This window comes from Solea senegalensis, unplaced genomic scaffold (assembly GCF_019176455.1).
Source record: "Solea senegalensis isolate Sse05_10M unplaced genomic scaffold, IFAPA_SoseM_1 scf7180000016058, whole genome shotgun sequence".
Taxonomy (NCBI): Eukaryota; Metazoa; Chordata; class Actinopteri; order Pleuronectiformes; family Soleidae; genus Solea; species Solea senegalensis.
The window spans coordinates 1-12,617 of NW_025321568.1; the positions used below are offsets into that span (position 1 = coordinate 1).

General features: G+C 43.4%; 2 protein-coding genes across 2 annotated transcripts; one reads left to right on the plus strand and one right to left on the minus strand.

The window, feature by feature from the left end:
* Positions 1-2,177: 2,177 nt before the first annotated feature.
* faap24 (FA core complex associated protein 24) lies at positions 2,178-6,267 on the minus strand. Its single transcript, XM_044017929.1, has 4 exons — positions 5,891-6,267; positions 4,423-4,565; positions 4,179-4,334; positions 2,178-2,875 (listed from the first exon to the last, which is right to left on the minus strand). The coding sequence occupies exons 1-4, from the start codon at positions 5,991-5,993 to the stop codon at positions 2,624-2,626; spliced, it is 654 nt and encodes a 217-aa protein (XP_043873864.1). The 5' UTR covers positions 5,994-6,267; the 3' UTR covers positions 2,178-2,623.
* A 98-nt stretch (positions 6,268-6,365) lies between these two features.
* LOC122762751 (mitochondrial inner membrane protease subunit 2-like) lies at positions 6,366-9,959 on the plus strand. Its single transcript, XM_044017930.1, has 3 exons — positions 6,366-6,531; positions 9,559-9,696; positions 9,816-9,959. Exons 2-3 carry the CDS (start codon positions 9,562-9,564, stop codon positions 9,921-9,923), a joined length of 243 nt encoding a protein of 80 aa, XP_043873865.1. The 5' UTR covers positions 6,366-6,531; positions 9,559-9,561; the 3' UTR covers positions 9,924-9,959.
* Positions 9,960-12,617: the final 2,658 nt, after the last annotated feature.

Below are 12,617 nucleotides of genomic sequence, written 5' to 3' on the forward strand. Positions count from 1 at the left end.
CAGCAGCAGCATCAGCAGCAGCAGCATCAGCAGCAGCAGCAGCATCATCATCAGCAGCAGGTTGCTGAAGTTAGATGTGAGTGTAGTCTCTCTCTCTCTCTCTCTCTCTCTCTCTCTCACCTATGATGATGGTGCACGCGCTCAGCAGACCGATCTCCTTCTTCAGAGTCACTCTGTCACTCTCCATCTCCATCTTCTTCATCCTCCTCTTCCTCTCACCGTCAGAGCGGCCGCAGGTGCCGCCGCCGCCGCCGCTGCTCTGTCCCTCCATGTCCGCCTGCTGATTCCTCCCCTGCCCCGGGCTTCTCCGCTCCGGTCCGGTCCGTCCAGTCCAGTCTCCTCTTCCTCCTCCTCCTCCTCCTCCTCCTCCGTATTCATCCAAACTCAAAGGGCTGCGCTTGCGCAACAACCTGCCGCAGCTCAGGACAGAATGTTAAACAGCGGGACTCGGGGTGGTGCGTTCACGGACACCAGGTTTGACTCGCGTGTTCGGGTCAGTTCAGAACTCTGTGGTCCTCACGAGGACATCGGTGGCACAAAAACAACAACAACAACTATAATAATAATAATAATAATAAAGAACTTTAAAGCATGAGACCTGAAAAAGACTTTGGTCGAAGTTGAAGTCACTCTTTTATAATTTTACTTCAGTTAAAGTTTATGACATTTACTGTACTTAAGTATCAAAGTATCAAAAGTGAGGTGTAAGGGTGGAGGCATCAGTGGTAGGGCGAGTTGTCTTTCAACTGAAAGGTTGTGGGTTCAATTCCTGGCTGTGCTAGTCACACGTTTCAGAATCAGAAATCACAGTCCCTGTATCTCAGCAGCAGGGGGCGCCACCAGCACACACAGTCAGTCAGTGCGCACGTGCTTCTCAACAACCACAAAAAACATGATCGGTTCACTTTCTCAGTGCTGACGTCATCACAGGTGTCCCTCCTGTTTACATCCATCAACACATCTGCTGTGAACTCAGATTTCTCAATCTGTCTGTCTATCATTCTATCTGTCTGTCTATCATTCTATCTGTCGGTCTATCAATCTATCTGTCTGTCTATCAACCTATCTATCTGTCTATCAACCTATCTGTCTGTCTATCAATCTGTCTGTGTCTATCAATCTTTTTGTCTGTCTGTCTATCAATCTTTATGTCTGTCTATCTATCTGTCTGTCAACCTATCTATCGATCTATCTGTCTGTCTATTGATCTATCTGTCTGTCTGTCTATCAATCTATCCGGCCTGTCTGTTCATCATCAATATCTGTTCATCATCTATCTGTCTGTCTATTGATCTATCTGCCTGTCTATCAATCTGTCTGTGACATCAATCTGTTTGTCTGTCTGCTCATCAAATTTTATGTTCGTCTGTCTATCTATCTGTTCAGCGTCAACCTATCTATCGCATCTATCTGTCTGTCTGTCGTCTAATCAATCTATCCGCCTGTCTGTTTATCGCATCTATCTGGTTCAGCTCCCGTTCATCGCATCTATCTGTCTATCGCATCTATCTGTCTGTTCATCTAATCTATTCCAGATCTATCCGCATCATCTATCTTGCCCGCAGATCTATCCGTCTGTCTGTCGATCTATCTGTCTATAGATCTATCCGTCTGTCTCAAACATCTGCCCGCACTCATCCTGTTCGTCGATTCGTTCATAGATCTATCCGCTTCGTCTACTTCCATCTATCTGTCTATAGATTCCATCCGGCCTGTTCACGCATCTGTCTATAGATTCATCCGCCTGTCTGTCTCGTCTATCGATCTTATCTGTCTACAGATCTATCCGGCTCAAGGTTCGCTCCATCTATCTGTTCATAGATCTATCCGGCCTGTCTGTCTGTTCATCGATCTATCTCGTCTATATCTGTCTGCCTGTCTATCGATCTATCTGTCTATCGATCTATCCGTATGTCTGTCTATCGATCTATCTGTCTATTGATGTATCTATCTGACTGTCTGTCTATCGATCTATCTGTCTGTCTATCGATCTATCTGTCTAACAATAAATCCACGTCAGCTAACTGGGACACAAACATCTGCAGTGCAGCAGTGAAGTGATCACTCACGTTCATATTGAATGAGGGCCAGTGAAACGGACGATGATGATGTCATCACCGCAGTGGGAGGCCAACCACGACATCATGTAAAACACACACATTTAAAAAAGCAAGAAATGACTGATATTAAAAGTGTTTAATGAGGAAACCAAAATATTATACATATGTTTATATATCATGTATATACACAGGAAAATGAATAAATAAAATAATCAATACATTTATTACATTAGAACAGGTTGGTTGTTTGACAGAATCACTCACTCTCTCACACCAAAGTCCAGAGAGAAAATCAGTGATTGTAGCTCACAGGGACACAGGAGCTGCTGTTCCTGTTGGTAAAGTCTGTCCAACAGTGAGATAAAGACGTCAACGTGTCCTTAACACATCATAGACTTGCGTCCATACACACACTGTGTCCTCATTCTGTGTGTGTCCATGTCGGAGTGTGTGAGTGAGTGTGTGAGTGAGAATATTCGCTGACGTAGTGAAATGCATCTCCTTCGATTGTCAGCGTTTCATATCTGTGTCCAGACAGAAACTCAAACTCAAACTCAGAGCACTCACGTTCCGGCCGCCGCGTGTTTGTGGAAGAAGCTGTGGATGTGCCGAGCGGCTGCTGGACCCACCACAGGCTCCAGCTCGCTGATGGTGGCGCTGGAGAGCTGCTGGAGGCTGGAGAAGTTCTGCAGCAGAGCGAGAGCTTTGATCCGGCCCACACCAGGGACCTGCTGGACCACGGCCAGAACCAGCGGGTCCAGCAGCTGAGAGGAAGAACTCCTCCTGAAGGGGTTTTCTCTGCTCCCGCTGTGGACCTGGAGACAAGCAGAGTGGGTCAGAATGACTAAGTTAAATAAAGGTTGGTTTAAATGTTTTTGATGTTGGTGTTTTGTATTTGATCCAATACAAATATCAGAACAGTGACTAAGCACAGACACTGATATCACAACAGTGACTAAGCACAGACACTGTCATCAGAACAGTGACTAAGCACAGACACTGATATCACAACAGTGACTAAGCACAGACACTGTCATCATCAGAACAGTGACTAAGCACGAACACTGATATCAGAACAGTGACTAAGCACAGACACTGTCATCAGAACAGTGACCAAGCACATCACAACAGTCAGTGACAAACAGTGACTAAGCACAGACACTGATATCACAACAGTGACTAGCACAGACACTGTCATCAGAACTCCAACAGTGACTCACGATGTCATCACAGTGATAAGCACAGACACTGATATCACAACAGTGACTAAGCACAGACACAACAGTGACTCACAGACACTGTCATCAGAACAGTGACTAAGCACAGACACTGTCATCAGAACAGTGACTAAGCACAGACACTGTCATCACAAGTGACTAAGCAGACACTGTCATCACAACAGTGACTAAGCACAGACACTGATATCACAACAGTGACTAAGCACAGACACTGTCATCAGAACAGTGACTAAGCACAGACACTGTCATCAGAACAGTGACTAAGCACAGACACTGTCATCACAACAGTGACTAAGCACAGACACTGTCATCAGAACAGTGACTAAGCACAGACACTGATATCACAACAGTGACTAAGCACAGACACTGATATCACAACAGTGAATAAGCACAGACCTCGGTCTGCAGAGGCGGAGCTTATCCCTTCTGACAAACGTTGCTGCCAAACTATAAATACGTCAGATCTTAATACACAAACCACATGTTTGAATTCTAAGTGACTAATTTCTCGCCTCAAATGATCTTAAAACTGTGTTCCAGGACAGAGAAAGAGGTTTATATTTGTATTATCTGCTGCTAGGTCCCGCCAAAATGCATTCTGGGATACGTGGCTTTCCCAAGTACGCTCAAGTCACCACCTGATGCATACTTGGTAAAACAGGCGGAGCGAGAACACTTCCCGGTTTGAGAACCGTCCTCGCTGCTCACGTACTTGACAATTGGAACAGAACTGAGGCTGATGATGTTTTCACAAGTACGGGAGTACACAAGTACACACAAGTACACACAAGTGTGGATATTGAGAAAGGGCCTGGATGTCTCGTCACAATATATATATATATATATACACGTGTATATATGTATACTCTTCCTGACGTACGATCTGCGCGATGAGCTGCGAGGCCTCTGTCTGACCACTGACCGGCAGCAGAGTCAGACCGAGGTCAAACACCACAAACTTCTGCACGGCCGAGAAGAACTGTTCACTCAGTCTGGTCCTCTCCACCAACACCAACCCCTGGAAGCTGCTGCTCGCCTGTTGAACAGGAGGGGGCGCCGTCAACGTCAGGTCAGACGGCGTGAACACTTTCAGCCACGGGCGTCTCCTTCATCAATGAACTCACGTTTCTGTAGCGAACCAGTTTCCTCTTGTAGTTGTTTCCGGCGACGATGTCACACTCGGACACGTAGAGGATGCAGCTTTTGTTGGGAAGGTGGAAATCTGTCAAACTCAGTTCACTCTCAAACAGGATCTTCACTCCTCCACCTGCAGGAGGAGAAGAGGAAGAAGACAGGACGGCTGAAATACAACGTCAACCGCGAGTTAAACCACACATGGGCCACATACGACCCTGGGGCCCGATGTGGCCCACAAACCAGTTTGATCTGTGGCCTACGACGTCCCCCACGGGTCACCTCAAGTTGACTCAACTCAAGAGAATCAGAGCTATGATCAGCAACAGCCTCACAAACAGAAAAGTTACCTCAGAATGTCGTGGACATCAAATATATGTTCACAATGACATGGTGAGACTTTTCTGCCATTTTTCCCTGAGGTTTCTCCCATTTCTTGTGAGGACAGAGGGTGTCATTTGCTCTAAAGCTCTTTGAGATAAATTGTGTTTGTGATGTTGGGCTATATAAATAAAACTGACTTGACCAAGCCCAGTTAGGTTTTATGTGTGATTTATTTATTGTGACAGTTTTGGTTGCAATGTTTGGGTTTTTTTGTAAATAAAACTTTCTCTTCTATCCAGAGATTAATTAAGACTAAGCACTATCATAAAATTCATTCAGCCATTAGTGGCATTACACGTAAGTAAAAGTTCCACTCAGCTTTAATGCTGCTATCAAGCAATTATCAAATGAATCTTGGTTTGTGGGATTTTTCCGCTTCTTAAATGCGTACATTTCCAGGTTTCTTTGCTCCATGTAACAAAGAAATCGTCAAAACTTTGGTTTATGGACAAAAACAAGACATTTTTTGACATTTTAGAAACCATGTTTAACAATAACAGTCGAATTGAATACAGTCGTTTCACATATTTTTAAACTACTATTGATGTATTAACTACATTGCAATATCCAGTTATTTCCAACATTTAATGCTCCAACTGACGTTTTTACAAATCAGGTTTTTTGGCCCCATTTTCTTAAAAAATGTCCATTAAAAAAACACACAAATTGCGTTAATTCAGTAAGAAGAGACTGTCTCTCTCCAATCTACATTTTATCTGCACTGCAATTAAATATATATATTAACATTATAAGAACAACACATTTAATTCGTAATACTTTTCTGACACTCTCAAGTCAGCTAACGTAAGGTTAGCAGTGTGTACAGTGTACAGAGTGGATATTGCCCTTCTTTAACATCATCCAAACATTTTATATGGATCATAAATACGCCGAATTGAACTATTAAACTATTTTAAATGTTTTAAAAAGACTTATACACTACACAACATGTAATTATCTGATTTCGGAGGGAAACGACCTTAAATATGAACTTTTTCAAATGGAGTTTCTGGACAAGGGCTCTGGAACATAGTACACAAGCGGAATATATGACAGAAGTTTGTAAATGTTGACCTTTCAGGTTGTGAATGAGGGTCGTCTCTCTCCATTTCTCGCTAGCGATCACGTGTCCGTAAGGAGGAACAGCGTTCAGCAGAGCAGCGGGTTTGTTTTCCATCAACTCAGATTAGGATTTCTTTATTTTACTCAAAACTCTTCCAAAAATGACTTCTGAAGAGTTTGTTTGGCACAGCGTTAGTTTTTTTTGCCTCCACAACCACCAAATCTCTTCATCCGGTTTACTGTAGAAGGTCTGGATAAAGGACTTCCGCTGCTACATCGCCGGCTGGTGGCCCAGAAGAGAACTGCAGTCGTCACACACGTTTTCAGACCATGGATGTATGATAAGAACTGGATAGAGCTCCGCCCCCTCTGCCTTGAAGACAACTGTGTCATTGTGGCCACTCGTGGTACTGCAACAACAAGTACTCATGGGCCCAAAAAGCAATTTTCCCATTGATCACAATCGTGTTCACATGTTCGACTCCACCCCTGGCGGATTGTACTCAATTCCATTGTAAGTGCTAAATGACATGTAATGGACTTCCGTACTTCCGTACTTCATTTTTTTCTACGGACTAAACAGCAGGCGGGCTTTAGGACCCGGGCGACGTCGCGTGACATCAACAGGGAGACGGAGCTCGCGCTGCCTGGAGGTAAGTAAGATGTGTGTGAGTGAGTGAGTGAGTTAGCTTCATGTTAGCCTCCGTAACTTTAGTTTCTCAGTCATCGGTAAACACGTGACCGTTTACGGTCACTTCTCCGCGCGTGTCACCGGGACTTCGCTTCTGTTCGAAATGTCCGCTGCGATATTAGCCGCAGCGGCTAGCTGCTAACACACACACACACACACACACACACACGCGCGGCTCAAACCGTTGCAGCCGGACAGAGAGATTTAAGGTGGACAGAGAGATTTAAGGTGGACAGAGATAGATTTGAGATTGACAGAGAGAGAGATTTTAGGTGGACAGAGGAATTTAATGTTCTGCATGAGGGATACATTTGTTTCCGAGGCAGTGAACCTGGATCCCCGCGAGCTCACAGTCAACACCCACTCTTGTCCACTAATCACCTTAGTGTCGGCTGAGTGAGCACCGTCACGCCTGGAGACAAATAAATATTAGGTGAAAAGAGATTTTCCACACAAAATGACTTATTTCACACACAGTGTTTCATACGGAGTCAGGAGGATGATGATGATGATGATGATCATCCAATCTGACGATGCATATTGCGATATTAAAAAATACAAGAATTCTCACCAGATGACCTGAAAAGCTCTAACATGTCAAAGCCTATGTTGTGTGTGGCTGCACATCATGGACTCATTCATTCACAGCAGCTCCTTCTTAATCCAACCCGAGCTGGTTTGCTTTGAAAGTCTGGTTGGTTTGTGGACGTGTGAATGCGCGACCCAACTCTGCTCCACTTAAAAACATCGGTCTTGGGCTCGCTTCAGAGGAACCAAATGCAGGACGTGGACTACAGGGCAGGGCATTGTGGGTAAACACAACCAAAGGCTTTAAACAACGTTCAAAAAGCAGGACTCAAGGATTCAAGTGAGAAAATGGTGTCTGTTTATTTACAAGTGCGCACACGTAAAAATAATAACAAAAAAAGAATAAAGAAAATACTTTGAAATAACAGAAATCAAACCGGCCATTCAGAAACAATAGAAAACTCACTGGGATAGACACGGAAAAGGCAACCTCACAGCAAGCTGACATACAACCACATGACAACCCTGAACCTCCTACCCAGTCTCCCCACGAGCTTTAAATAAGCTTCCAATCAGCTACTAATTGGGAGAAGTCGCTAGGTTAGGTAATACATCTCCAAGCACAATCATTATAATAGCCCTAGAAAATAGATTTAACGTCATAATACATATAGATATCCACACATATTTCCCCCTTCAAACATACTCCGTTAAAGCATTAGCAAACCCCAGCTACACTGTCCCGGGACAGAATAAGGACCTGGCTCCAATGTGGCCCGCGTTCCACACGGACCATGAGTATTGTGTTGTGTGTGGTAAACTAGAGAAAGTGTTGTTAACTAAATGGAACATGTAACTGAGTCAGTGGGTGCCTCCCTGAGTCAGTGGGTGCCTCCCTGAGTCAGTGGGTACCTCCCTGTTTGCTGTGTTGTTAAGTCAATGAATGAAGTGTTGTGGTTGTTTGTAGCAGTTAGCTTAGCCGAACATGTTGATCAAACGCGATACTGAACTCGGCTTGGAAACGCTGCTGCGGCTACAGCTGCTATGTGTTGCATGATGGGAAATGTGGTGTGGCTACTAGGGTACGTGTGACGCTATGTGGGCAAACTCAGGGCTAAACGATAGACTCTGGGAAAACGAGACCCTCGCTCTTCACACTGTGACACTGTGTAGGGCGGCGCTTCCTCTGATGATACACTTGTTTTCTCGCAGGGGGAATCGTGTGTGTGTGTGTGTGTGTGTGTGTGTGTGTGTAAGTTTAACGGCAGTATGCTCACGTCGGGACAGATTGTTACGTTGGAACAGATTTTGTGGAGCTGATGTCGTAACACCCGGACCCGGATGAAGTGTCGCACAGCTCCGAGTGTCCACACACAAAGATATAAGAGCCAGTGTGGATGGAGATATTTTGCTGTCTTTACGGGGAAGAAAAAGATCGTTTACATTTACGCTCTCTCAGGTCAGCTGATCAGCTGCTCCTGAGTGTGTCTAAAACCAACTGATCTGCCTTTGCACATAAGACAGGCCTCGTCCTTGTTGGTTTTTAAATCCCTCTTTAAAACCCACCTTTTCTCTTTGGCCTTTGACACTTCATGAGATGTTTTATTTTTATTGATTTTATTGTATGGCTGCTATTTATTATTGTGTTTTTTATGATTTTTAATGGTGTTGCTCACTGGTTACACTCAGTGCAAACCACGGTGAAAACCCCCTGAATTATCTGTGTGAAGACCGCGCCAAATGAAAATCCATATACTAGATGACTCAAGACACAAGTACCGGCGTCTTAACTCCGCATATTCCCACTGCTGTTCACACAAACGGAGTTTAAATTAAAATATCCAATCATGTTCATTTTGTTATTGGCTCATCCCTCTTGTGTTCACACCTCACTGACAAACACACAGATGAGCGCGGTCTGCTTCAGAGGGTTATAGCTGTTGCAGATCTCCAGAGACGAGGCGGCGTACGTCCACGCGAGGGTGTTCGCTGTTAGCCGAAGGCAGCGGTGCACGTCTGCCGCTGCTGTTCGGTTATTTCACGCCTGTCTGGACTTCAGAGAGCGCGCCACGAAAAGCAAGTGGATGAGAAAGTGCATGTGGGGACATCAAGCTCACAGCGGCGTGTTTTCACTGTCCAAAATGGAAAAGTCTGTGTGTGTGTGTGTGTGGCGAAAATTGACAGTAGCGTCGTGTTTTGATCATGTGCCGTCATCGTGTTTCGAAGGTAGAAAGATATGTGAGGTAACGATGCCCTGCGGTTGTTTATATATATATATATATATATATATATATATAAACATATACATGAACATGTATATATATATATCATATATATATCATTTACCATTTATTAACAACCAGAGCAAACCTTTTGTGTTCTTCCTGCGCCCCTCACACAGATTAATAAAGTTAAATTGAATGTAGGCTTACCCTGGGCATTGTGTCACTTCCCTGTCCAGGTGATGGCTCAGCGGGCGACGGCCAGGTGGCGCTACCTGCGGGCGTTTGTCAGTGGCCTCTTTGTGGCCGTCCCCGTCACGGTCACTGTCCTGGATCGATTTGCCTACGTTGCTCGAGTGGAAGGAGCATCGATGCAGGTGAGACGTCGACGGCGAGAGGACAAAACACGTGACTCGTGTGTGTTTTCAGAACTCATGTGACGGTCCAGGACTGTACCCAGAGAAACCGTGTCTGTTGCTTTCTGTCTCGTTTACAGCCGTTCCTGAACCCAAGCAGCGGCTCGGACTGTGACGTCGTCCTCCTGAACCGCTGGAGTGTGAGGAACCACGAGGTCCAACGAGGAGACATCGTCTCTGTCATGTGAGTAACTCACACACCACAGGTCGCAGGTGGGTTATCTGTCTGACCTCTGCACGACCCCGAGTTACGTCAGCAGGTGAAATGTTTCTTCTTATTGTTCTTTTATATGCAGACGATACACTCCTCCTCCTTATTGTTCTTTTATATGCAGACGATACATTCTTCCTTCTTATTGTTCTTTTATATGCAGACGATACACTCCTCCTCCTTCTTATTGTTCTTTTATATGCAGATCTATACATTCTTTCCTTCTTATTGTTCTTTTATAGCAGACCATACACTTCCTTCTTATTGTTCTTTTATATGCAGTGATACACTCCTCCTTCTTATTGTTCTTTTATATGCAGATCTATACATTCCTCCTCTTCTTGTTCTTTTATATGCAGACGATACACCTCCTTCTTGTTCTTTTTTATATGCAGACGATACACCTCCTTCTTATTGTTCTTTATATGCAGACTTATAATTCTCCTTCTTATTGTTCTTTATATGCAGACGCATACATCCTCCTTCTTATTACTTTTTTATATGTCTCATTTTATTGTTCTTTTATATGCAGACTATACATTCTTCCTTCTTATTGTTCTTTTATATGCAGATTATACACTCCTCCTCCTTATTGTTCTTTATATGCAGACCATACACTCCTCCCTTATTGTTCTTTATATGCAGACACATTCTTTTCCTTCTTATTGTTCTTTATATGCAGATTTATTAGTATACACTCCTTCTATTTCTTCTTATTGTTCTTTTATATGCAGACGATACACTCCTCCTTCTTATTGTTCTTTTATATGCAGACTATACATTCTTCCTTCTTATTGTTCTTTATATGCAGATGATACATTCCTCCTTATTGTTCTTTATAGCAGACCCATACACTCCTCCTTATTGTTCTTTTATATGCAGACGATACATTCCTCCTTATTGTTCTTTTATATGCAGACGATACACTCCTCCTCCTTATTGTTTTTTTATTTTTGTTATATTGTTCTTTTAGTCTTTACAGTAGGATATTTAGCAGCAGCAGGAGTAAACACGGTTGTGTGTCTCCATCACAGTGAGGTGGTGTTGTTTCCTCTGTGCTCCTGTTTAATTAGCCAGGCTTTAATACCAATTTAATGGAAATTAGCTTCAGAGCCCCACATGGATTCCACATGTAGTCTGGCAGATTAGAGACTCTCAGCTATTCTCCATCAACTGAGCTCTAATAATTATAGTTTACACAGAGAGGAGCAGCAGACTGAAGCATTCATATAAATATGACTTGCAGATTTGTGTTTACTCTGTTTCCTATAATACTTATATTCCTCATCAAATCGTGTCCAACTGTTTTATATTTAGATCATGTCATTTTATCTCATTCACTCTCGATGCTATGCATCCCTGGCCATTAGAAAAACGATTCTCACTGGGAAACAGGAATTTGTATCTCTCTCTTAACCACTCAATCTCCCACACCAAAGTCCATGAGAAAATCAGTGATTTTAACATCACACACACAGGAGTTGTTGATCCACTGCTGCCTCCAAGTTCAAATGTCTGATTTTGTCACTTTGGCGTTTTAATTATTTCGTTCAGATTAACCTCAGTGGCACAAAGTGACCACACAAGGCAGCAGTAGACCAGCAGCTCCTGTGTCCCTGTGAGCTAAAATCACTGATTTTCTCTATGGACTTTGGTGTGAGAGAGTGAGTGGTTAAGAAAGTGACGCAAAAATACAGATATTGGCTTTAAAATGTATTTGGCAAGCGTCCCAGAAATTGTAAATCTGCATCTGCTGCAACATGAATATGAAAAATATGATGTTCATTTCACAACAGAAGAGACTAAAAGAAATCGGTTCCAAACCATCTGAAATGTCCCTTTAAACTTATAATAACCACTCATTTTCCCTCCCAGTTTTTCGTTCATTTTCTGTCGCTCTGAGCTGCTTTGATGGTGAGGAATTGGGAGTTTTCTTTTTATGTGTGCAAGTTATATAACCAAGAAGTGGGAATTTTTCATTGTAGTTTTACAGCTGAATCAATACACAGCTTTATAGTCGTTGAGGATTTACTGCAGCACTATATAGCGCACAGCAGTGGTCCATTAAATCACAACTGTCAGCCATTCATTTTCAGGTAATGATGACAAATTAATAAGACATAAAGCGCAGGTGAAGTCCCGTTAATACTTTTCCTTTGGCACTGACGTCCAGGCGGCAGCAGACACGTAGACAATTATCTTTTTTAATCAGCTCATGAAGTCCTTTTCAAACTTTGACTTTCAGAGTTTTCAGCTTTTTCTGTGACAGTTTACGAAAAACCGAAAAAATGCTGCTCAAGTTATCACACGTTGGCTCTGAAAACATCTTTGAAACGTAGAACATTGGAAATAGTGGTTAGCCACCAGGGGTCGACTCAAGGGCTCAGTTTGAATGGAAGTCTATGGGATAGGGGTGGGATGGGCTGTGTCATAGAGTGTCGCTGTTTTGTAGCGCCACGTCGTTGTAGAGCATTGCTTTGGAAGCGTATTGCTGCCACACATACAAAAAAAGTGGGGTGCTCAGTGGTAAGTTATAACGAGATAAGATTGTTTTCTCGTTATAACGTGATACTGAGCACCCCACTTTTTTTGTATGTGTGGCAGCAATACGCTTCCGTACATTGCTGTCAGAGCATCACTACTGTGTCAGAGTTTGTCGCTGTGTAGTAGA